The 26,055-nt window shown below is 40.7% G+C and overlaps 1 protein-coding gene across 1 annotated transcript in view; it reads left to right on the forward strand.

Moving 5' to 3' along the window:
• ahrrb (aryl-hydrocarbon receptor repressor b) overlaps positions 1–26,055 on the forward strand; it is a 60,472-nt gene that overhangs the window by 13,874 nt on the left and 20,543 nt on the right. The window contains exon 4 of the mRNA XM_060906394.1: positions 23,952–24,058. Coding sequence (XP_060762377.1) covers positions 23,952–24,058 — 107 coding nt within the window. The remainder of the gene's footprint in view (positions 1–23,951; positions 24,059–26,055) is intronic.

Here is a 26,055-nt window from a genome sequence, read left to right on the forward strand (position 1 = left end):
CACGGTATATGAGCTGACAGCCTTGTAGTAGAGTAGCCAATCGGAGCACGCGATTGCACATGTCCAGTGAATGTGGATAGACTATAAATTCTCTAACTGACCATAACCAACTATTTACTCGCGTTCCATCATATTGGAGAACAATTACCTGTTAAGCAAAAAATATATCTATATTTTTTACTTTGTTAGTATGATCTCGGCGGCACGGTGGTGGTGTAGTGGTTAGCACTGTTGCCTCACGGTAAGAAGGTCCTGGGTTCGAGCCCAGTGGCCGACGGGGGCCTTTCTGTGTGGAGTTTGTACGTTCTCCCTGTGTCTGTATGGGTTTCCTCCAGGTGCTCCGGTTTCCCCCACAGTCCAAAGACATACGGTTAGGTTAACTGAGTTGTCCATAGGTGTGAGTGTGTGTAAATGGTTGAGAGGAGAAAACCTCTTTAATAACCCAGTAGAAGGCAACGGGAAATCACTACTGTAACGTTCCCTAGTCACTTTGATGGCTGAAGCTGTCGGAGCGGCTACGTCACTATAGTCAAATGCCAAAATGCATGGATGGAGTATGATATCAGACTCTCACTACCGCTTATATATAATCTCAGGCCATCATGCTAACTCGTTCTCCCCTGATTGGCTGCCAGCTCCTTCTTTCATGCCTGAAGTTAGGTTGAGATAATGTTTGAAGTATGCATACAAAGTTCAGCGCTAACAAGATTGTCAGGGCGACTCACAGCAGCTGTGGAACATCTCATCTCATTATCTGTAGCCGCTTTATCCTGTTCTACAGGGTCGCAGGCAAGCTGGAGCCTATCCCAGCTGACTACGGGCGAAAGGCGGGGTACACCCTGGACAAGTCGCCAGGTCATCACAGGGCTGACACATAGACAACCATTCACACTCACATTCACACCTACGGCCAATTTAGAGTCACCAGTTAACCTAACCTGCATGTCTTTGGACTGTGGGGGAAACCGGAGCACCCGGACGAAACCCACGGAGACACGGGGAGAACATGCAAACTCCGCACAGAAAGGCCCTCGCCGGCCACGGGGCTTGAACCCAGACCTTCTTGCTGTGAGGCGACAGCGCTAACCACTACACCACCGTGCCGCCTGTGGAACATCAGATTGTAAAAATAAATCTGCTCTACTGAGTAAAACTTGATGGCAGAAATGGGTCAAGTCACTGGCCCTGCCACCTCTTAAAATTTGACACCCATATTTGTCGAGAAAGCCACTGTAGATCCATACATGCGTCTTATAATATAATGATCCATTGTTTTCTTTGCCTATGACCAATTGATTGAGATGAACTTCATGTTGCTGAACACCATTTTATTTTGGCTGCACTGATTTGACTGAAACACAGGACGGACTACCCAATCACTCGCCACATCGATAAATAATATTCTGGAGTACGTTAAAGCACTCGAATGAGATGTTTCGGCCTGTTAACCTACTCGGAGCCATTGCCGGTCAGGAGGCGGGGCTCATACGGTACCATAATCCATGCATTACAGCACATGAGGGAGTAATTGAGCTCCACATGAAAAAGCTGCCAAGATAAGAGACTTGTAGCACTGAATGCCTCCTGGGAAATATTTTCCTGATTACAGCCTGGCAATCCTCATAGCCTCCGGGTGACACGTGAAACAAAAGAGGAAGGTCCGAATGGTTCAGCAGTACTGTTAGTGCTTGTGGATGTTTTCAGGTAGTGTTGATCAAGCTTTTGTGTCCTCGTGTGACGAGATATTTGTTCTGTCCCATGCTTTTTATGTTTTTATAGTTGTAAAGATTTTATGACCGGTTATTCCAAATGCTTATTGACCAACGTAGATGAGCTCGGTGCAGTTTCAGGTTTCAGTGTGAGATGTGAATGGAGATGAGAAGTCCCTGAACCTGCATTATGGCAAAAGAAAAAGAGCAGAATTTTTTTTTTTTTATATAGTTGTATGTAAATGTTCTTAAAACATAAAACGGGGCATTTGCCCTACAGTCAGCTCTTGTCTGAGTTGAATTAAAATGAGTCTGATGTACTGTGTGAAATGGTGCAAGGTTTGTAGGTATACTGGATTAGAGCAAAGCTCCTTCTCATTCAGACTTTGTCACAGTTTTCATGATTGGAACTACAGCAAATTCAAAATGGGATGATTTTCACTTTTTGAACTAGGCCCTATTCCCTCCTTGCTCTCTCTCTCTCTCTCTCTCTCGGACTAAACCCAAGCTTCCAGAAAGAGCCTGCCAGAATGAATTCACATTCATTCAGAGATAACCAGAGTGAACAGATGTTAGACTGCTGATTCCAGGGGTCATAAATGCCCATGAAGGAATCCCAATTACGTGTGTGCTTGGCAGCTGGTCCACTCTCTCTGGCAGATCTTTACCAAGCATTGCGTGCAGATCAGAGGAAATTCCATCACAGCCTGCCTGTCCTCCAAAACACTCACTCTTGGATTTTTTTTTCTTTCCTTTTTCATTGTGTATAAGTGTTACATTCCTACCAGACTCTTTTAAGAGCTAAAAAGAGGGAACAGCGATGAGAATCGGTGCATTCCCAGCACGTGGTTTAACACGGGGGGCCGAGCGCTGCCTTTAACACTCCTTCGTGAGAACTCCATGTACCTTTATGCCCTGCATGCCTCCACCTGCCATTCCTGTTTGTGTAAATGACTTATGATCCGTGTCAGAGAGTTCAAATTTGAATAATTGTTATATAATTGAGAAAAACAGCATTCAGGGGAAACTAAATTGATCGGGTTTATATTTGTTGGCAACAGAAAACGGCTCGTCTGCACGCAGTGTCGTGCAAAGCAGCAGCAGCAGCAAATGACCCAAATGAATCACGTTCGCTTTTGGCTACGTTGTACCATATGACAGCTGTAATTATGTATACCTGATGTTTCCTTTTTTAACATCCCATTTGTTCCTTGTCAAAGTCCTTAATAATTAAGGGTAATTTAATCCTTTTATATACTGTATTTTTTTTTTTTACACATTTACTCTTTGAACAGGTCACTACGGCAGAGCAATAGGGCCAGGGTTTTATATTTTATTTGGAAACTTCTGAGAAAAAAGCTCAGAATTTTTGAGATTAAAGTCAAAATTTTCGAGGAAAAAAGTCAAAAGTTTCAAGAAAAAAGTCGAAATTTTTGAGAAAAAAAAGTTAGAACTTTCGAGAAAAAAGTAAAAATTTTCGAGAAAAAAAGTCGAAATTTTTGAGAAAAAAAAGTCAGAAATCTGTAGAAGGCGGGCTTCCATACAGAAGTGACACTCACTCGCGGCCAGTAGACATGAATGGCTGAGACCAGAGCCATGGAATTCAGAGTTGTGACAACCGGGCTACAGGAAGTCGGTTGGTGATGTGATTCACGGATCTCTTTGTTAATAAACTCAATCCCGAAATAACATTTGATTAAGTCGTCCATTTCAGCAGCACTAAAAACAGTAGTAGCAGACTAAGTCTCCGTCAGCTCTGAATGACCTGGTACTTCCTGGTAGCCTAAATTTGTGACTTTTTTCTTGAAAATTTTGAGTTTATTTTCTCAAAACTTTTGATGAAAATTTCGACTTTTTTCTTAAATTTCGATTTTTTTTCTCAAAAATTTCGACTTTTTTCTCAATTTTTGACTTTTTTCTTGAAATTTTTGACTTTTTTCTCGAAATTTCTGACTTTAATCTCGAAAATTCTGAGGTTTTTTTCTCAGAAATTTAAAAAAAAAAATGTGTTTCTTAGTGGAACTATTGCTCTTCCGTAGGTCACTGCACAAAGGAACACTGATAAAATTATTATATTTTTGTGATGGTTTTGGACAGTTTTTCCACAAGCTTCTCAAATTTTTTTTTTCATTTATTATATTTCAGGGTAGTTAGTGACTAATGCACTCGTCCTCTAATTTGAATAAATTCTATATTGGGTAAAAAGTGTTATTTTAATTAGAGGCAGTGGGTGTTTACAGAAAGTGCTGCTCCTATTTTTGGAGGCTATTATTTACAGTACGCCTCTTCAGCCAATTTAGCCTTGAGCCCCGCTTATTCAGTTTCATACGTGCATAATGAAATATTTCAAACACATTTCAAGGATATCACATGTACAAATAAACTTTTGTTGCCAGACTGGAGACCTGCAGTCTGATTTTAATTATTTTTCATTTATGTTTTATTCTAAAGCATGGTTCAGTTTATTAAATAAATAATTGTACTGGAAATAATCTGACCCAAGGATTAGAAACTTTTTCATTTTGGTTTGTTCTGAACAGAAAATTTTATATATATAAAATCAGTTGTGGTCAGAAGTTTACATACAGTGACATGAATGCCATGGCAATATTTGGGCTTTCAGTAATTTCTTTGAACTGTTCTTTTTCTGTGGCAGAATGTACAGCATACAGCTTTAGTTAAAAAAACACTAGAATTTGGTGCACAAGTTTAATTTTCTTTGGGTTTTCTGAAATCAATATGGGGTCAAAAATATACATACAGCACACCTAATATTTGGGTAAAATGTCTCTTCGCAAGATTCACCTTGACCAAACATTTTTGTTTTCCATGAACAAGCTTCTGGCAGAATTCTGGTTGGATATTTCACGACTCTTCATGGTAGATTTGGTAGAGTTCAATAAAAAAAAAATTTTCTTGGCATGGACTTGACTTATAAGCACGGTCCATATATTTTCAATAGGGTTGAAGTCAGGGCTTGTTTTAAGCTTAATGTTAGCCTGCTTTATCCTCCACAACCAGCTCTGATGCGTGTTTGGGTTCATTGTCCTGTTGTAACTCCCAAGTCGTGTTCAAGTTTCTGATGGTTTATGCTGAAGAATTCTGAGGTAGTCCTCCTTCTTCATTATTCCATCCACTTTGTGCAATGAACCAGTTCCACTGGCAGCAAAACAGCCCCAGAGTGTGATGATCCCACCACCAGCTGGTACAGTGTCCCTCTGTACAACCCCGATTCCAAAAAAGTTGGGACAAAGTACAAATTGTAAATAAAAACGGAATGCAATGATGTGGAAGTTTCAAAATTCCATATTTTATTCAGAATAGAACATAGATGACATATCAAATGTTTAAACTGAGAAAATTTATCATTTAAAGAGAAAAATTAGGTGATTTTTAAATTTCATGACAACAACACATCTCAAAAAAGTTGGGACAAGGCCATGTTTACCACTGTGAGACATCCCCTTTTCTCTTTACAACAGTCTGTAAACGTCTGGGGACTGAGGAGACAAGTTGCTCAAGTTTAGGGATAGGAATGTTAACCCATTCTTGTCTAATGTAGGATTCTAGTTGCTCAACTGTCTTAGGTCTTTTTGTTGTATCTTCCGTTTTATGATGCGCCAAATGTTTTCTATGGGTGAAAGATCTGGACTGCAGGCTGGCCAGTTCAGTACCCGGACCCTTCTTCTACACAGCCATGATGCTGTAATTGATGCAGTATGTGGTTTGGCATTGTCATGTTGGAAAATGCAAGGTCTTCCCTGAAAGAGACGTCGTCTGGATGGGAGCATATGTTGCTCTAGAACCTGGATATACCTTTCAGCATTGATGGTGTCTTTCCAGATGTGTAAGCTGCCCATGCCACACGCACTAATGCAACCCCATACCATCAGAGATGTAGGCTTCTGAACTGAACGCTGATAACAACTTAGGTCGTCCTTCTCCTCTTTAGTCCGAATGACACGGCGTCCCTGATTTCCATAAAGAACTTCAAATTTTGATTCGTCTGACCACAGAACAGTTTTCCACTTTGCCACAGTCCATTTTAAATGAGCCTTGGCCCAGAGAAGACGCCTGCGCTTCTGGATCATGTTTAGATACGGCTTCTTCTTTGAACTATAGAGTTTTAGCTGGCAACATGGCACGGTGAATTGTGTTCACAGATAATGTTCTCTGGAAATATTCCTGAGCCCATTTTGTGATTTCCAATACAGAAGCATGCCTGTATGTGATGCAGTGCCGTCTAAGGGCCCGAAGATCACGGGCACCCAGTATGGTTTTCCGGCCTTGACCCTTACGCGCACAGATTCTTCCAGATTCTCTGAATCTTTTGATGATATTATGCACTGTAGATGATGATATGTTCAAACTCTTTGCAATTTTACACTGTCGAACTCCTTTCTGATATTGCTCCACTATTTGTCGGTGCAGAATTAGGGGGATTGGTGATCCTCTTCCCATCTTTACTTCTGAGAGCCGCTGCCACTCCAAGATGCTCTTTTTATACCCAGTCATGTTAATGACCTATTGCCAATTGACCTAATGAGTTGCAATTTGGTCCTCCAGCTGTTCCTTTTTTGTACCTTTAACTTTTCCAGCCTCTTATTGCCCCTGTCCCAACTTTTTTGAGATGTGTTGCTGTCATGAAATTTCAAATGAGCCAATATTTGGCATGAAATTTCAAAATGTCTCACTTTCGACATTTGATATGTTGTCTATGTTCTATTGTGATAATATATATGTGTCTAATATTCTATTCAATATCAGTTTTTGAGATTTGTAGGTTATTGCATTCCGTTTTTATTTATAATTTGTATTTTGTCCCAACTTTTTTGGAATCGGGGTTGTACATGGTGGTCATTGTGGCCAAACAACTCAATCTTTGTCTCATCTGACCAAACAGCTTTCCTCCAGAAGGCTTTTTCTTTGTCCATGTGGTCAGCTTCAAACTTTAGTTAAGCTTGAAGGTGTCAATTTTGGAGCAGGGGGTTATTTCTTGGATAGCAGCCTCTTAGTCCATGGTGATCTGAACTGTAGACAGTGATCCATCAGCTTCCAGTTCATGGCAGGGCTGTGCCATGGTGGTTCCCAGGTTGTTCCTGACCATCCAAACCAATTTCCTTTCAGCTGAGGGTGACAGTTTGGGTTTTCGTGAAGCAAAGTGGCTTGGCAAAGTGACTACACCTCCCAGTAACTTGGATACAATCGTTTGAACTGATCTTGGAATTTGCAGTTGTTACCTCCACCAAGGAGGTTATGTTTTCGGTAGCGTTGGTTTGCTTGTTTGTTGGTTTGTCTGTTAGCAAAATTACGGAAAAAGTTATGAACGGATTGCTCTGAAATTTTTTCCAGAGGTGTGACTGGGCACAAGTAACAATCCATTAAATTTTGGCGGTGATCCAGATCACCTTCTGGATCCCGGATTTTTTAAAGGATTCTTGGCGGAGGTCTGCGCTCTCCGAGTGCTTTTCTAGTTTAGAAATGGCTCCAGGAAACATTCCAGAGCTGTGTACATCTGCAATCCTCTTTCTCAGTTCTGCACTGAGCTCCTTGGACTTTCCCATTTTACTGTGTGTTAGTCAATTCAGTGAGTGCTGTAAACAAACCTTTTTTATCAAGGCACAGAGAAGCTACCAGCTGTCGTCAATCATGATCAGTAACAAGAAGTTAAGAGACCTCGGACTTGGCAAGATAAGAAACATTTTGGAAGTTTCAGCACCTCTGAATTAATAATCTAAGTGAGCGTGTGTAAATCTTTTGACCCTGTGTTGATTTCAGAAAACCCAAAGAAAATAAAAACTTGGGCACCAAATTCTAGTTTGTTTTTTTTTAATTAAAGCTGTATGTTGTACATTCCGCCACGGAAAAAGAACAGTTCAAAGAAATTACTGAAAGCTCAAATATTGCCATGACATTCATGTCACTGGGCGGCACGGTGGTGTAGTGGTTAGCGCTGTCGCCTCACAGCAAGAAGGTCCGGGTTCGAGCCCCGTGGCCGGCGAGGGCCTTTCTGTGCGTAGTTTGCATGTTTTCCCCGTGTCCGCGTGGGTTTCCTCCGGGTGCTCCGGTTTCCCCCACAGTCCAAAGACATGCAGGTTAGGTTAACTGGTGACTCTAAATTGACCGTAGGTGTGAATGTGAGTGTGAATGGTTGTCTGTGTCTGTGTCAGCCCTGTGATGACCTGGCGACTTGTCCAGGGTGTACCCCGCCTTTCGCCCGTAGTCAGCTGGGATAGGCTCCAGCTTGCCTGCGACCCTGTAGAACAGGATAAAGCGGCTAGAGATAATGAGATGAGATGAGATTCATGTTACTGTATGTAAACTTCTGACCACAACTGTGTGTGTGTGTGTATATATATTTATTTATTTACTTAACATTACTGTTCCAGAGAAAACCGATTAGCATGGAATAAAAGTTACAGTTAATACTGTGATAGCCTAAAGGTGTGCAATATGAAGATATTAGATTGTGAACGATTAAAATGCTCTTTGATCTGTTTTTACAGAGATCATGCTCCGGTGCACATTCCGTCAGTTGCAGTTCTATGACTCATACGTTGTGCATCCAAAGTTGTTTTGGCATGCCAATATAACAAATTGTGACCAATAGGTAGTACTTTGGATTTCTCCCTGTCCTGGCAACGATGCAATGCAGCATGACGTGTCCTCACATTTGCTATTTTTTTTTTACTTATTTTTTATTAATCAAAAACAGAAATTACAGACAGTCAGCAACCATATAAATACTAAAGAGACAGTAGACAAACGCGTAGACCATAAAACCAAAACCTAATCCAAACAACAAAACGGGGGGGAGCTTTGCTCTTCTCAAAACATCATAAGCAATACAGGAGTCCATCTCTTCACGAGCTTCTCTTTCTGAAGCCTTAGGTTGTGAGTTATCTCCTCCATCCTATATATTTCCCATACTCTATCTTTCCATGATTGAAATGTTGGAACAGTGGGTTTCAGCCAATTTACAGTGACCCCTTTAACAGCTGCTGCTAGGAGGATTTGTAAGAGGTATATATCATCTCGACATTCAAAGCCCTGAGGGACCGCTCCTAACAACACATACAGGGGCTCTTTAGGGATATCTGTACGAAAAATATCAACCAGTGCAGAAAATATATCATCCCAGTATTTCCTCAGCTTTACACACGACCAAAAGGTATGAAGGAAGTTCGAATCACTCTCACCACATTCCCTCCAACAAGAACTAGTGGATGAAGATCCATACTTCCCTGTTACACATTTGCTATTTGACAACACAGAGGAGTCCCTAAAAATTATTCAACATCAGTCATATGGAAGCGGTTTGGATTCTCCAAAATTGACACTGCGCAAACCACAGTGACTCGCAAAAGTTACAGTGATGAGGTTCGCACGTTGATGGTAACATGACAAATCTTTGGAACCACCTCCAAAGAAAGTCCCCAAAAGAGTGAGCTGACGGTTAAACAGTGAGAGGATCTATCATGAGTGCATCCACTTCAGCCACACAGCCAGAGGCTATGGTACAAGGCCAAAACAAACAACTCGAGCGAAGGCGTTTGAGAAAGCCAGTCTGTCTGACAGGAAAAGTAAGCGCTGGAAAGAGGTAACTGATGCAGTGACATGTTACCTGGCCAAGGATATGATTCCCATTTAAAAACAAACAAAATAAAACCCTTGGAAAATGAGGGGTTTATTCTGCTTTTCATGTTTATTAGAATGCTATATACTATATATATGCTACCTCAATAAACGGAAGGTGAATAGACAGGTTTTGCTGAGTTGCACACTTTGGCAATGGTCTGTTATTCTTTTTTTCTTTTAGTTTTTCCTACCTTGTAAGGATATATATATATATTTTAATTTATTTATTTATTTTAAATAGGGAAATTAGTTTCAATAACTGGGGCGGCACGGTGGTGTAGTGGTTAGCGCTGTCGCCTCACAGCAAGAAGGTCCGGGTTCGAGCCCTGTGGCCGGCGAGGGCCTTTCTGTGCGGAGTTTGCATGTTCTCCCCGTGTCCGCGTGGGTTTCCTCCGGGTGCTCCAGTTTCCCCCACAGTCCAAAGACATGCAGGTTAGGTTAACTGGTGACTCTAAATTGAGTGTAGGTGTGAATGTGAGTGTGAATGGTTGTCTGTGTCTATGTGTCAGCCCTGTGATGACCTGGCGACTTGTCCAGGGTGTACCCCGCCTTTCGCCCGTAGTCAGCTGGGATAGGCTCCAGCTTGCCTGCGACCCTGTAGAACAGGATAAAGCGGCTAGAGATAATGAGAAGTTTCAATAACTGGCAAACTAGTCCTAAAAATCAACATGAAAAAGAATCGTGATTGTGATCCTTCCTGGGAAAAAAAACAACATATTTTTGCCATATTGCGCCACCCTATGATAGCTTATTAGGATATAAATAAAACCCAACACTGCATTTAATCAGAAGCGTGTGTGTGTATACAGTACCGTGTAACAGTCTTAGGCACCATGTTTTTTTTTCATTCAAACTTTTTGTTATAGATTTCTATTTTATGACTTCGACATTATTGAGTCAAAACATTACAAAAACATTTTAAAGTTCCAAACATTCAGGGATTTTTTTTTTCCCCAGCACAAAATTTGATGTTACAGGAAAAAAATGTTTGTAATATGTCTGAGCAGCATATTTCATAAGAGAGCACTTTTCAGATTAAAAAAGAAAGCATAATGAAGGTTGCTGGGTTTTGGTGTAAAATGAAGACGTGAGTGTGACAGTCAAAGTGTCCAGAAGAACTGGGGCTGGTTCTGTAAGATGCTCAGGAAAACCTCCAGCTCATTTCCACATAAAACTGCATAAAACTCACTGGACCTGAGACGACTATTTTATTTATTTTTTTTTTAAGTAAAGGGTCGTCTCACACCAAATATTGACTTTGTTTCATTTATTATGGCTTACTGATTACTGTTTATAGTATTTTATTATTTTTTTAATGTTAACATTTAATTGTATTTTTTTTTAAGCCGTTTTTGGTCGACAGGATTTCTTTACCTGTGCCTGAGACTTTTACACAGTACTGTGTGCGTGTAAGATTTTACATATATTTAAGTTATTCCACGAAATCGAGTTGTCATGAGCTGATAGCCGACGAGGCGCGTAGCACCGAGTTGGTTATTAGCCATGAACAATGAGATTGAGTGGAATAACTGTTTTATTCTATCCACATTCACTGGATTTTGAGAAATGGAGCATTTTTTTTTTTTTTGGAAATTCAATAAATAAAAACTTTATACAAAACGTCCGACAAAATCATTTCCGCTTAGAATGTAAACAAACCGGCGAAATGACAGGAGCAATTTGTGAAAAATGCAATAATAATAATTCTTGAAAAATAAAAAAATATACTTTTATTCCATATTTTGTTGCTTTATTTATTTATTATGTATTTGGGGTTGGTGTTTTCATGTAGAGTTTTTATTTCGTCCTTGGGTTGGCTCAGCAACATGCTCCACCATTTTGTTTTACTCACGGTATATGAGCTGATAGCCTAGTAGTAGAGTAGCCAATCAGAGCATGTGATTGCTCATATTCAGTGAGATATGAGCAAGCGAGAGGATATTACATGGTGGCACGAAGATATGAAGTTTATCTTTGAGTGGTGAACATATTTCACGAGTGAGCACAGCGAAGATCCATTTGACACATCCACAAAAAACCCTACAAGTTACTCAAACAAAAGGTATGCAAAACAATTTATCAATATCCTGATGAAATGAAGATTTTGAAAAATACGTTCCTCAATGTCCAGGATGTAGTTCATATGAAAAATACGAGTGGTGTATTTCCCAGTAAGACGTGTGTGTGTGTGTGTGTGTGTGTGTGTGTGTGTGTGTGTGTGTGTGTGTGTAATAAATATATTACATTTTCAGAGCATTCTTCTGCTTCACAGTATGATTTGTTGTTGCAGAATCATAGGACGAACATGAATTTTTGTATCGCAAATGTCTAACATCATATAGCAAGGTGTGACAGGAAGTGACAAATAATGGACAGGAATTTAGGCCTGTTGGGAAAATGTTTAGGTTTATACTTTCTAAAAATGTCACTGGAACAGAAAAATAACATTAAGCAATGTTAAAATAGCGTTAAAGTAATGTTTTCATTCTGGAGCAAATTTGAGTGTTTACGTTTCTACTTGTTTCAGTCTCGTTCCCTGATCAGAGCAAAAGATTCCAAGGTCTCATCTCATCTCATTATCTCTAGCCGCTTTATCCTGTTCTACAGGGTCGCAGGCGAGCTGGAGCCTATCCCAGCTGACTACGGGTGAAAGGCGGGGTACACCCTGGACAAGTCACCAGGTCATCACAGGGCTGACACATAGACACAGACAACCATTCACACTCACATTCACACCTACGGTCAATTTAGAGCCACCAGTTAACCTAACCTGCATGTCTTTGGACTGTGGGGGAAACCGGAGCACCCGGAGGAAACCCACGCGGACACGGGGAGAACATGCAAACTCCGCACAGAAAGGCCCTCGACGGCCACGGGGCTCGAACCCGGACCTTCTTGCTGTGAGGCGACAGCGCTAACCACTACACCACCGTGCCGCCCAGATTCCAAGGTAATTAGAATTAATGCATTAATACTGAGAGTACTAGTAGAGCCAGACATGTAAAATTGGGTAAAACGCCTCAAAGTTGATGACACTTTGGAGGTTTGGTTTGTCTTTTTGAAGTGGTTTGCCTTTGAAAGACAAATTTTGCTTTGGAAGACAAACCACTGTTTAGTCTGTGTTTGATGCTGGTAAGACCACGCCATTTATTTGTCCTTTATTTGTCTTTAGTGTGCACACATACTTGTGTTTTGTATGTTCCTGCACACCTAATTGGAAATAAAACCACCACCTTTTTTTTTTCTTTTTTTTTTAATCAGATCACAGAGGCCAAACAGAAGGCTTTTCCTCAGGCTGATCTCTGCTTCATGTCTTCAGCATTGCACGGGGTGTTTTTTTTTTTTTTTTAAACAACCCCCCCATTTCCTTCTTTAACCAAAACCAAGCAAGAATTCAATGCACTAAACCTGATATGTTGTACCTTCAGACGGGAAGAACCTCATCGCCTGTGGCAGTGTGGTCGTCTGGCGCTAAAACAGGCATGCTGGCCCTTTAAGAGGCCTCGCGTGCAATAGGAGTGGAAAAAAAAACAAGGGTTTGCGTGACTGTTGCAGACTGGGCCCTGACCTCAGAGAGCCACTTATGAAAATGATCTGTCCATCAGGGCACACAAGACCAGCCGTGCACAAATGAGCTTGCAGACGAATACTCCTTCCACTCCTCCACCTACTGTATCTCTCTCACACGCTCGTGTTCTGTCAGTGCATAAAAATACTCACATTAAATTCCAGCCTATTACAATCCCATTGTGCGTTGTAAAGAAAAAAGGCGTAGCTACCCTGGGTGTAAAGCTGATCAGTCAGCCGCGATTAAAGCGTCCTGTACTCAGCCATGTGTGAGGGGATCAGCAGATATTAGTCTGCTATAGAGAACGAGCTCATGACTGGTGTTGTAGCTTATACACTGGCTGGGGAAAGTTTGCATGATTAAGACCAGGCCAGGAATGCAAGCCATTACGGTGCTACACGGAGGAAATTCATAAATCATAATAATGATGTCATATGTTTGTTTAGACAACGGGATTAAAATAAGGAGATGTTGTAATTTTAGAAAAGGGGGACGTTTATTCCACCGAGAGTATTGTGAAAATAAATAAATAAAACTAATGTTTTCTGGGAGTTCACTGGTCTCCTGTTGATTCGTCTCAAAATTTCTGATATTGTCCTAGTAGCCTTAATCCAACTGAAAGAACTGACCAAGCAAATACTGAAGCGCAAAAATTCAAATTAATTTCATCTCATCTCATTATCTCTAGCCGCTTTATCCTTCTACAGGGTCACAGGCAAGCTGGAGCCTATCCCAGCTGACTACGGGCGAAAGGCGGGGTACACCCTGGACAAGTCGCCAGGTCATCACAGGGCTGACACATAGACACAGACAACCATTCACACTCACATTCACACCTACGCTCAATTTAGAGTCACCAGTTAACCTAACCTGCATGTCTTTGGACTGTGGGGGAAACCGGAGCACCCGGAGGAAACCCACGCGGACACGGGGAGAACATGCAAACTCTGCACAGAAAGGCCCTCGCCGGCCACGGGGCTCGAACCCGGACCTTCTTGCTGTGAGGTGACAGCGCTAACCACTACACCACCGTGCCGCCCCTGGAGAGATCCCAAGTTTGGGAAAAAAAAATGCATGTAAAACTGTCATCATGGCTGTAACTAGCTACAAGGACACTGAGGTATTTTCGGAAATGTTTTTCCCCCCTGTCAAATTCAATCTGAGAAACCGCGACATGCTGATAATGTGGAAGCTGAATGTAGCTACCATGCCAAAATAACTTTACCTCAGGCATTACATTTAGCTCTCATGACATGCTCAACTACCAAACTTTTTTACTTTCTGTTGACTAACATCTGCCATAGCGATGATATAAATGTTTTAATGTGAGAACATAGTGTGATGGACTGAATATTTATAAATAGAGGATATTACACGGTTATGTGAAGATATTAAGTTTATCTTCGACTGGTGAATATATCCATCATAAGTGAGTGAAACGAACAAGTCATATATTTTTCAACATGAGAAGATAAACTTCATATTTTCGCACCACCATGTAATGTTATTTACATCCCCGATTCCAAAAAAGTTGGGACAAAGTACAAATTGTAAACAAAAACGGAATGCAATAATTTACAAATCTCAAAAACTGATATTGTATTCACAATAGAACATAGGCAACATATCAAATGTCGAAAGTGAGACATTTTGAAATTTTATGCCAAATATTGGCTCATTTGAAATTTCATGACAGCAACACATCTCAAAAAAGTTGGGACAGGGGCAATAAGAGGCTGGAAAAGTTAAAGGTACAAAAAAGGAACAGCTGGAGGACCAAATTGCAACTCATTAGGTCATTAACATGACTGGGTATAAAAAGAGCATCTTGGAGTGGCAGCGGCTCTCAGAAGTAAAGATGGGAAGAGGATCACCGATCCCACTAATTCTGCGCCGACAAATAGTGGAGCAATATCAGAAAGGAGTTCAACAGTGTAAAATTGCAAAGAGTTTGAACATATCATCATCGACAGTGCATAATATCATCAAAAGATTCAGAGAATCTGGAAGAATCTCTGTGCGTAAGGGTCAAGGCCGGAAAACCATACTGGGTGCCCGTGATCTTCGGGCCCTTAGACGGCACTGCATCACATACAGGCATGCTTCTGTATTGGAAATCACAAAATGGGCTCAGGAATATTTCCAGAGAACATTATCTGTAAACACAATTCACCGTGCCATCCGCCGTTGCCAGCTAAAACTCTATAGTTCAAAGAAGAAGCCGTATCTAAACATGATCCAGAAGCGCAGACGTCTTTTCTGGGCCAAGGCTCATTTAAAATGGACTGTGGCAAAGTGGAAAACTGTTCTGTGGTCAGACGAATCAAAATTTGAAGTTCTTTATGGAAATCAGGGACGCCGTGTCATTCGGACTAAAGAGGAGAAGGACGACCCAAGTTGTTATCAGTGCTCAGTTCAGAAGCCTGCATCTCTGATGGTATGGGGTTGCATTAGTGCGTGTGGCATGGGCAGCTTACACATCTGGAAAGACACCATCAATGCTGAAAGGTATATCCAGGCTTTAGCGCAACATATGCTCCCATCCAGATGACATCTCTTTCAGGGAAGACCTTGCATTTTCCAACATGACAATGCCAAACCACATACTGCATCAATTACAGCATCATGGCTGCGTAGAAGAAGGGTCCGGGTACTGAACTGGCCAGCCTGCAGTCCAGATCTTTCACCCATAGAAAACATTTGGCGCATCATAAAATGGAAGATACGACAAAAAAGACCTAAGACAGTTGAGCAACTAGAATCCTACATTAGACAAGAATGGGTTAACATTCCTATCCCTAAACTTGAGCAACTTGTCTCCTCAGTCCCCAGACGTTTACAGACTGTTGTAAAGAGAAAAGGGGATGTCTCACAGTGGTAAACATGGCCTTGTCCCAACTTTTTTGAGATGTGGTGGTGTCATGAAATTTAAAATCACCTAATTTATCTCTTTAAATGATACATTTTCTCAGTTTAAACATTTGATATGTCATCTATGTTCTATTCTGAATAAAATATGGAATTTTGAAACTTCAACATCATTGCATTCCGTTTTTATTTATAATTTGTACTTTGTCCAAACTTTTTTGGAATTGGGGTTGTATATTATATGGACACATCCACACACACAAAAAAATGCAAGTTAATCAAAAGAATTTTAATTTCGAACCAGTTCGTTATTTTGACAACGCACGTCCAGTCAGCAGCAAATCACTGGGAGTGATGTCATCAGAGTGAAATATCAGGAATTATTATACATACAGGACATTTTCTCGATGGAATAAAAACGTGTTCTATTCCCTTCTAGCAGGTTTCGTTCATTAGGTTTGATAGCATGCAATATTGTTAGTATATCGCTTATCCTACGTGTATTATGTCACTCTACCCAAAGAAGAATGAGTGTTGAATATGGTTTACGATATTGCATGGTTGTCAAGACCCAGGCTTGTAGTACTCGAGTCCAGGACTCGGACTTGAGTCCAACTCGTGACTTGAGCATTGATGACTCGGACTCGTGCATTTACTGCATTCGGACTCGTAAATTGGAGATGAGGACTCGGATTATTTCTTTATTTTTTGTAGCATGCCATAATAATTTGGCATAAGATATTTATATCTACATTCATTTTTGTTCTAATTTCGTGCAAGAGTATCACGCCTTGGTGCGTGCATCAGATAGACTCTCAGGTGTGCTCCGGACAGCGCGCGTGTGCCAAGCGGACTCTCACACTGTAAAAGACTCGCAACTGCGCAGGATTAAGGTGCAATCAGTGCGCCTATATAAAAACTCTGAAAACACACTTACTTTGTGAATTATTGAGTTGCTTTGCTGATACATTACCGAACCTTATTTCCTTGTTTGGTTTCTTGATTTCCTGTTTCTCGTCTTTGATTCTGCTGAGTCTGCTGAGCCTGTTTGTGCCTCGCTCGACCTATTGCCTGTTTTACGATTTTGCCTGCCGTTCTGGATTGTTTACCGTCTTCACTTGTATTAATAAACACGTCTTCTGCACTCACATCCGTCTCCCAACCATCTCCGACAGAATACTTCACACTCCCTGACAAAGAGAAGCACATTCACCTGTTCATATGTCACGTTCAGGAACAAACTAATGTTAACGGTGCTGAAACAGCCACTGTCAAATGGTGCGGTTGGAGACTTGGACTTGACTCAGATCAATAGTGGACTCGACTCGAAATTTTCTTTAATGGCTTTGACTTAACTCAGACTTGAACACTGGGGGCTCGAGACTGGACTCGGACTCAAGGTTTAGTGACTTGACTACAACACTGGTCAAGACAATATGACGTCACGTCGGAGACGTAAAACTTCCACGCGAGTGGGCGAATGTGACAATTTGTAAACAAACATGGCCACCAGCTTTGCTTCATTAAATACGGAAGATTTAGAGAGAATTTTGAAAGAGAAAGATGTGTTGAACACCCAAAAGGAATGCGTCTGTATAATAATAATAATAATAATGATAGGGCGGCACGGTGGTGTAGTGGTTAGCATTGTCGCCTCACAGCAAGAAGGTCTGGGTTCGAGCCCCGTGGCCGGCGAGGGCCTTTCTGTGCAGAGTTTGCATGTTCTCCCCGTGTCCGCGTGGGTTTCCTCCGGGTGCTCCGGTTTCCCCCACAGTCCAAAGACATGCAGGTTAGGTTAACTGGTGACTCTAAATTGACCGTAGGTGTGAATGTGAGTGTGAATGGTTGTCTGTGTCTATGTGTCAGCCCTGTGATGACCTGGCGACTTGTCCAGGGTGTACCCCGCCTTTCGCCCGTAGTCAGCTGGGATAGGCTCCAGCTTGCCTGCGACCCTGTAGAAGGATAAAGCGGCTAGAGATAATGAGATGAGATGAGATGGCTGGATTTTTTTCGTGGTATATCAGATATATTCCATTCAGCTACTTGTCTTTGACTCGTTCAAGATCATGCTAGCTGAATGGAATATATCTGATATACCACGAAAAAAAAGCGCCAGCCAATATTATTTAAATGTCACTCAGATCCACGATGTATTTCATATGAAAAATGTGAGTTTTTCAACACGAGATGATTATCTTCAAGCCAACGTGTGATTTTTCTTTTTATTATATCGACACATTCACAAACAAAACGTACCCAAATTTATCAAAACAATTCATCGATTTCCTCACAAGTGACATATAGAGATTTGTTACGGTTTTGGTTCTCCATGTCCCGAATGGAGCTCATATGAAAAGTACGAGTGGCGTATTTCCCAGTAAAACACTCGTGTCCATATAATATAATGTGTTTTATGAGTTGCTTAAATGTAAGCAGCTTGTAACATTGCTTGACGAATTAGCTTGCTAGCTACAGTAAACGCAGGGAAAGTGTGAAGTCTCTCTTTAACACAGGTACAGGAACCAATGTTTATTCCATGAATGCTATCTAGAGTCAATTTGTGTCTGGCCAAGTTTGGATTTTTAGATTGCTGGTCTTCAGGACGCATAGTGCGAAACTTTTGATTAATTATTATCAGTATGTGGCCGCTGCTATAACGCTCATCTAAAAGCCACGATTAGGAGGATGGGATAGGATAACGCCAAACTCGCCATCACTCACTTGAATGTCTTGATTTAAGGAAACCTGTTTTCTGGACAAGTCCAGATCGTGATGACTGATGATGTAAGCAGAACGTAGTCCTTATTTTCATTGCAGGTTATCATAAAGTGTGTTATACAATTCAGGCAAGATTTTCCTGTAAGTATCTCATAAAGTGCAACAAGATCTGTTCAAGACTGCTGAAATTACACAGTAGTAAACCAAACCCAAAAACCCAACACCATAGTTAGTGTATTTTTCCTGTGCAGCTAGTTCAGATTTGACCACTGAATGCCAAATACAGGTTTGATGAATCTAACATGATGGTCTACAGTCAGATCCCAGTGGCAGTCATCTACACCACTGTACATATTAAATCCTGTGATGAGAATGAAAATTTCTCTTTCAGTCCACAACAGACAGACTAACTCTGACGTTAAACAAGTTATTTAGAAATGGTATGCGGTGAGAAAATGTTCAAATTGGAGGTTTGGGTGAGCACAGCGTTTGGCAACAGTCACCAAGTTCCTCTCTACATACCGGTAAGCTAGCTGGGGCACAAACGCACATCTGCTCATAAATTGTACATCGCACTCAGAAGCGGGCCTGGTTTTTATTTCCATCGCCTTATCAAAACAAGTCAGCGGTGAAATGCAGCGAGGAATTCTTCTTCCAAGGCGAACAATGGTTTTGTGAAACGTAGTTTATCCACCTGCCTTACAGAGACCACCTGGACATTTTGGCAGTGGTTTTGTCATGAATCAACAGAGAGGCATGTGTCTTTAGAGAATTTCAAAAAAGGAAAAAACACAACTCTCATTGTGTTTCATGTTAGAGGGAGGAAAAATGGTGTGCGAATGTGTGTTGTTGCGAGGGGTCAGTAAGTGAAAGCGACAGATTGAAGACTAAACACAGTACTACTGAGAGAGGTTTTAAGTTCAGACTTTGTAGAGTGCCCTGTAAAGGTTGTTCCTTTTATAATATAAATAAATTTTAATTATTATACACACACACAGAGTCCCTGCTATACAAGAGGGAGGTATGGAAGGCAAAATGCCACACTCGCACGCTGAGTCACAGAGTCTCTGCACGCAACAGGGATTATTTGAAGACAGATTTGGGAATCCCTCACTCACCCCTCCCCAGCACACACACGCACGTGTTTCCCAGCCACTCATTTTGTATGTATACCATCCTTCTATTTCTTTCCTGTTTTTTTTCCTTGTCCTGATGGCATGCAGTCAGATTTAACATGAATCACATGAAATCACACACACACTCCAGCTCTGCATACATTCCTCTGCCAACTCTCACATGCCTCGAACATCTGATCAAAAATGTTTGCATGCACTCCCCTAAATATCAAGAAGAAGAAACCTTTTATTTTTCACATGCACACTTCAAACACAGTGAGATTCATCCTCTGCATTTAACCCATCTGAAGCAGTGAACACACACCCAGAGCATTGGGCAGCCATACTACAGCGCCCAGGGAGCAGTCAGGGGTTAGGTACCTTGCTCGAGGGCACTTCAGCCCAAGGCCACCTAACTGCATGTCTTTGAACTGTGGAGGAAACCAGAGGAAACCCACGCAGACATTTGGAGAACATGCAAACTCCATACAGAAAGGCCTCCATTGACCACTGGGCTCAAACCCAGAACCTTCTTGCTGTAAGGCAACAGTGCTAACCACTACACCACCGTGCCACCCTATATGGTGGTCCAGTGTGTATGTATATTGGTATGGTATATGACCATACCAATGATATACTGTATGTATGTATGTATGAGTAATGGTTAACCAACCAGACGTGGTAGTGACAAATGAGAGAACAAGGCTGTGGTGATAGATGTGGCAAGACCAAGTGACAATACCATCAGGAAAAAGGAACTTGAGAAGCTCAAGAAGTATCAAGGGCTGAAAGAAGAGCTAGAAAAAAAATGTGGGAGATGAAGACAACAGTGGTCCCTGTGGTGATCGGAGCCCTCGATGCAGTGACCCCCAAAATGGAAGAGTGGCTCCAACAGATCCCAGGAACAACATCTGAGATCTCTGTCCAGAAAAGCGCCGTCTTAGGAACAGCTAAGATGCTGCACAGAGCCCTCAGACTCCCAGGCCTCTGATGGAGAACTCGAGTTTGAGGGGAAGAAATACTGCCCAAAGGAGGGGCGAGTAAAATTCGTTTGAATATGAGCAATCGCATGCTCCGATTGGCTACTCTACTACTAGGATATCGGCTCATATACCTACTGTGAGTAGAGAAAAACAAAATGGCGGAGAGTGTTGCTGAACCAACCGAGGACGAAATAAAAACTTGAAAACGAAACCCAAAAAATACCAAAAAAAAACAATAAAATATGGAATTAAAGTATTTGATGGTAAGAATGTATCTTTTTTTATTTTATTTTTTCAAGAATTATTATTATTATTATTATTATTATTATTATTATAGCATTTTTCACCAATTGCTCCTGTCATTTCGCCAGTTTATTTACATTCTTCATCTTTTAAGCATTAAAATTTGTTGAATTTTTTTAGACTGGTTCAAGAGCTCAAAAGTTTGAAAATTACATCACTGAAACGTCGAAGGAAGAATTAAATAAATGCCTAAAGCTATTCTATACCTTGGCATAACAGCAAAACAACACTTTTCTACAAAAAACAACAACACTAAAGTCAATTCATGCAGGTTTTTAAGAAGCGGAAATGATTGTCGGAAGTTTTGTATGAAGTTTTTATTTATCGAATTTGCAAAAAAAAAAAAGCTGTTTTTTTTTTTTCAAAATCCAGCGAATGTGGATAGAATAAAACAGTTATTCCACTCAGTCTCGCCATGCATGGCTTATAACCAGCTATCAGATCATGTACGACTCGATTTCATGGAATAACGGTTAAATATTTCAAGTTTTCCTTATGAATAATCTGAAGATGCTGAATAATCAAATTCCTTTCATCTAGTCGCTCTCAAGTTTATATGATGTGCTGGAAGTCTTCAGTATCCTGTAGCGTGACTAATGAAGGAAGGAAGTAGGATATGAAAGTGCCAGATGTAATGAATAGATGCTTTAAGAGTTGTGTGTGTGTGTGTGTGTGTATATATATATATATATATATATATATATATATATATATATATATATATATGAGTGATTCCACGCTTATGGGTACTGAAATGGGGACATGAACTTATTTTTAAAAATTCACCTAAAACCATTTCTTTTTTTACCATCAGGTCACAAAACATGTAATCTTTAATGAATGATATGTTAAAAGATAACTTTAATTTTCTGAGATGTAATAAAAACATATTTATATGCCAAAGTCAGAACGTAACAGAAGTGTTGTGGACATATATATTCTCAATTTTAACAATGTAGAATTACTTTTTGAAACATAGGAAGGTGATGTTTTAGCAAATATAATTAATAAACATTCTTTCAATAAGATTAACATGGTATATAGCTAGATTGTAATTAATTTGTAACAGACGCGAGATGGACAATCGTAACAGAAGTAATGTAACAGACATCATTTTGGAACTCATAGGCTTGACTTTGGCATATAAATATGTTTTTATTACATCTCAGAAAATTAAAGTTATCTTTTAACATATCATTCATTAAAGATTACATGTTTTGTGACCTGATGGTAAAAAAAGAAATGGTTTTAGGTGAATTTTTAAAAATAAGTTCATGTCCCCATTTCAGTACCCATAAGCGTGGAATCACTCATATATATATATATATATATATATATATATATATATATATATATATATATATATATATATATATATATATTCCTTATTAAAATGGCTCATTAAATGGCTTTTAATGGTTGAATAATAAGTCAGAAGAAACACTGTGTTTCCATTTGTAAATTGTCATTCATGCAGGGTTTTTTTTTCTTTTTTATTGTTATAGAATTTATTTCTTAAATATAGATTACATGTGGTACCTGCGTGAGAAGGACTATGACGTACATCTTGACCGTTATTAAGAAAGAGGAAGTGAATATTTGACTCACATGTTGGGCATTACACGCTGAGGGCTAGGGCGTCCACGAAAAGATTTCCACTGGCTTTGAAAGTCAGAGCAGCATATTTGTTGCAGCACAGAGGCTAAATATGAGAAAATGCATTTTGATGATTTGGGTTACAAACAAGGACTCATTTATCATTATAGTTATACTAACCATAACAGCTATAACTTTTATACCTGAAAGGTATAAAAAGGTCTTTGAGAACAAATTGTCTCATTTAGTGATGAGCTTCTGGAATTTACAGGTTTAAATCGCAGTGGCGATGTTAACTTGCAAAATGTTACCGAGCACGCCTTGAAACATGAAAAGGTGGGGATCAGCTTTTAGTTTTCAAACTTTTAGTTTTTGAAAAAAAAAAATTACTCCAAGCATATGTGATTCATTATCTAAGATGCATGTTTCTTACAGAGCTTTAGCTCTCTGCTTTCACGCTGAAATTAATTCCGTAATAAATTGTTTCAATGACACAATATGCTTACCTTATGTCAAGATTCGACACTCAAATGCATAAATCCGAAAATAATCACACACTCGTCCTCTGATTAATTTCAAAGCAAATAAAGCATAGGGATAACTCGTGAACCCTTGCATTTAACCTTTGAATTACCCACAAAAATGTTTTAAATTAAAAGGAGCATTCCAAGCAAAGCCCACATTTTAACACGGCTCCTCACGGAGGAGTCAGTATTTAGGAATTTAGCCGTTTTTGATCTGCAGAGCAAACACATGCCACTTGACTCGCCATATTCAACAAAGGCACGCACATTTGGAGTTATTTTTCCCCGTCTCAGTCGACCGGTCACGGAAAGTGCTGCGGTCAGCTCTGAGAAAACCATCAGAATATCTGAGACGTAAAAGTGGTGGCGAAAAAGATGGCAAAAGCCGGCACGACAGCAGGGCATGAACTCGGGCACTGGGTTCCCGTGTGGTCAGGAGGAGGGTCAGGGTGGGGATAAATGTCTGATTTTGTGTTGTGTGTGTCAGGGGTGTTTTTTTTTTGTTTGTTTTGTTTTTGGCATGAGAGATGCTCAGGATAGTGGTCAACCTGCAGCTGTGACTTCCATCCATCCATCCATCCACACCCCAAATCTCAAACTCAAGTGCAAGTCAGTCAGTCGATTCAGTTTAAAGTTGGCATCATGTTTTCACATGTGAGCTGTGTGAAAGGGGATATGATGTGCACTATTAGAGAGTGTATATGTGAGCTTGTCATGCTCAGGAGTGTATGCACATGGTGTCTGGGAAGAAGATTTAATTTATAGCATTTTTAAAGCTATTTCCTTTCAAATTTGCTGAGGTTCACAAATAACCAACCTCTCTCTTATGCTTCATTTAAAAAAAAAGTTTGTTTTGGATGCATGCATGGAACCCATCTCTCTCTCTCTCTCTCTCTCTCTCTCTCTCTCTCTCTCTCTCTCTCTCTCAGCTATTCAGGAGAAATCAAGCAAAAAGCAGAGCCATGCATCCTGCAGCCCGGAGCCCAAGAAACATAGTCTAGGCAAGAGCGTTCTGGAAAGCGATCTTCTGCTTGAGGTGTGTATAAGAGAGAGAGAGAGAGAGAGAGAGAGAGAGAATGGGTTCTTAATCTATTTTTTCCTTGCGTGACCCTGGTGAGGCAAGAACGTCTGAGAGAAATAAGGAAACATTTAAGAACGGATGCAATCTTTCACCTTTCACCAGAAGCTATAAAGGTCAATGAAATTGTGCTTTAGTTCAAAATACACATACACGCGTTAAGAAGAACTTTGCTTAAGTGTATGTGTGATAAATACAGTGAAATTCCTCTCTGCATTTAACCCCATCTGAAGCAGTGAACACACACGCGTGAGCAATGAGCGCGCACACACATACCCAGAGCAGTGGGCAGACGTGCTACAGCACCCAGGGAGCAGTTGGGGGTTAGGTGCCTCGCTCAATGTTGACCTAACCTGCATGTCTTTGGACTGTGGAGGAAACCCACACAGACACGGGGAGAACATGCAAACTCCACACAGAAAGGCCCTCGTCTGCCGCTGGACTCGAACCCAGAACCTTCTTGCTGTGAGGCAACATTTCACCACCGTGCCACACCATACAATACAAGAGTTTTTGGATAAGACCCTATCAAGGTCTTTAACATCATCCAATCCAACCAGTTGAGAAGAAACTTAAAGGACTCGATGCTCCCCCCCCCCCCCATCAGACCGTGACATGAAAAGAAGAGCAGGCCAAGTGTCCTCTTCCGTCCATCTGTCCTTCCTTCCTTGTTTTCCGATTCAAAACAGCTTAAAAATACCACTGTGTAATGAGATTGTAAAACAGCATTAGGTAACGTGTCAAGTAAGGAAGCAGACTCCTGTCTCACTCAAGAGTCAAAAGCCATTGTTCAAGACCAGCGCAGCACACCGTGCCACTTCTCCTGTGTATCAGACAGAGGTTGTTTTGTGATTGTTCATTTCTGAGATTGCTACCTCACTTACTCATCCACTACGTATTTAAAGCAGCAGTAAGAGAGGCTCATACCGAATTACTGGTACTGTATGTGCACCGGAAAGACCTTGTGGTCTGCTGTTAAATAAATAATTCCAACATTACAAATTGCCTAGCAACCTGAAACCACAAAAACATAGAAGTGTAAAAAACCATTTTCAGGATTAAATAGAGCACGAACAGGAACCATTTGGCTTTCGTGGTCTCCAGTGTTCATCCTGACAAGTTCATTTTGTACTGAAAGAAAGCACAAACTCATTGTGGTTGTTGTAGAAATGCAGAAGTAGCGTGCAACGGTTGTGCAGTTGATTTACTATACAGGGCAATATACAATAATTTGCTCACTGGAAATTTGGATAGTACAAAATGGCTGGATTCTGAATAATGGTGAAGAGGAAACCGATTCAGTCACAGAAACAATGTTATCATGATGTACTAAAATTGCTCACGCACAAATGGAAGTACTTGTCTTATATTTAAGTGACTTGTTACAGGTATTAGAAGAGTAGTGCACTAATACTACATGTATCAATCTATATACAGTATTTGTTCATACATTTGTTAGTGTGTGTGTGGTTTTTTTTTAAATGCACTATTTGGTTTAGTAGTAATGGGATTTTTATACATTTATATACATCCATCCATTATCTGTAGCTGCTTATCCTGTACAGGGTCGCAGGCAAGCTGGAGCCTATCCCAGCTGACTACGGGCGAAAGGCGGGGTACACACTGGACAAGTCGCCAGGTCATCACAGGGCTGACACACAGACACAGACAACCATTCACACTCACATTCACACCTACGGTCAATTTAGAGTCACCAGTTAACCTAACCTGCATGTCTTTGGACTGTGGGGGAAACCGGAGCACCCGGAGGGAACCCACGTGGACACGGGGAGAACATGCAAACTCCACACAGAAAGGCCCTCGCCGGCCACGGGGCTCGAACCCAGGACCTTCTTGCTGTGAGGCAACAGTGCTAACCACTACACCACCGAGCTGCTCGTATTTATATACAGTACTGTGCAAAAGTCTTAGGAACCCTATTTTTTCCATACAAA

This window comes from Neoarius graeffei, chromosome 23, assembly GCF_027579695.1.
Source record: "Neoarius graeffei isolate fNeoGra1 chromosome 23, fNeoGra1.pri, whole genome shotgun sequence".
Taxonomy (NCBI): domain Eukaryota; kingdom Metazoa; phylum Chordata; class Actinopteri; order Siluriformes; family Ariidae; genus Neoarius; species Neoarius graeffei.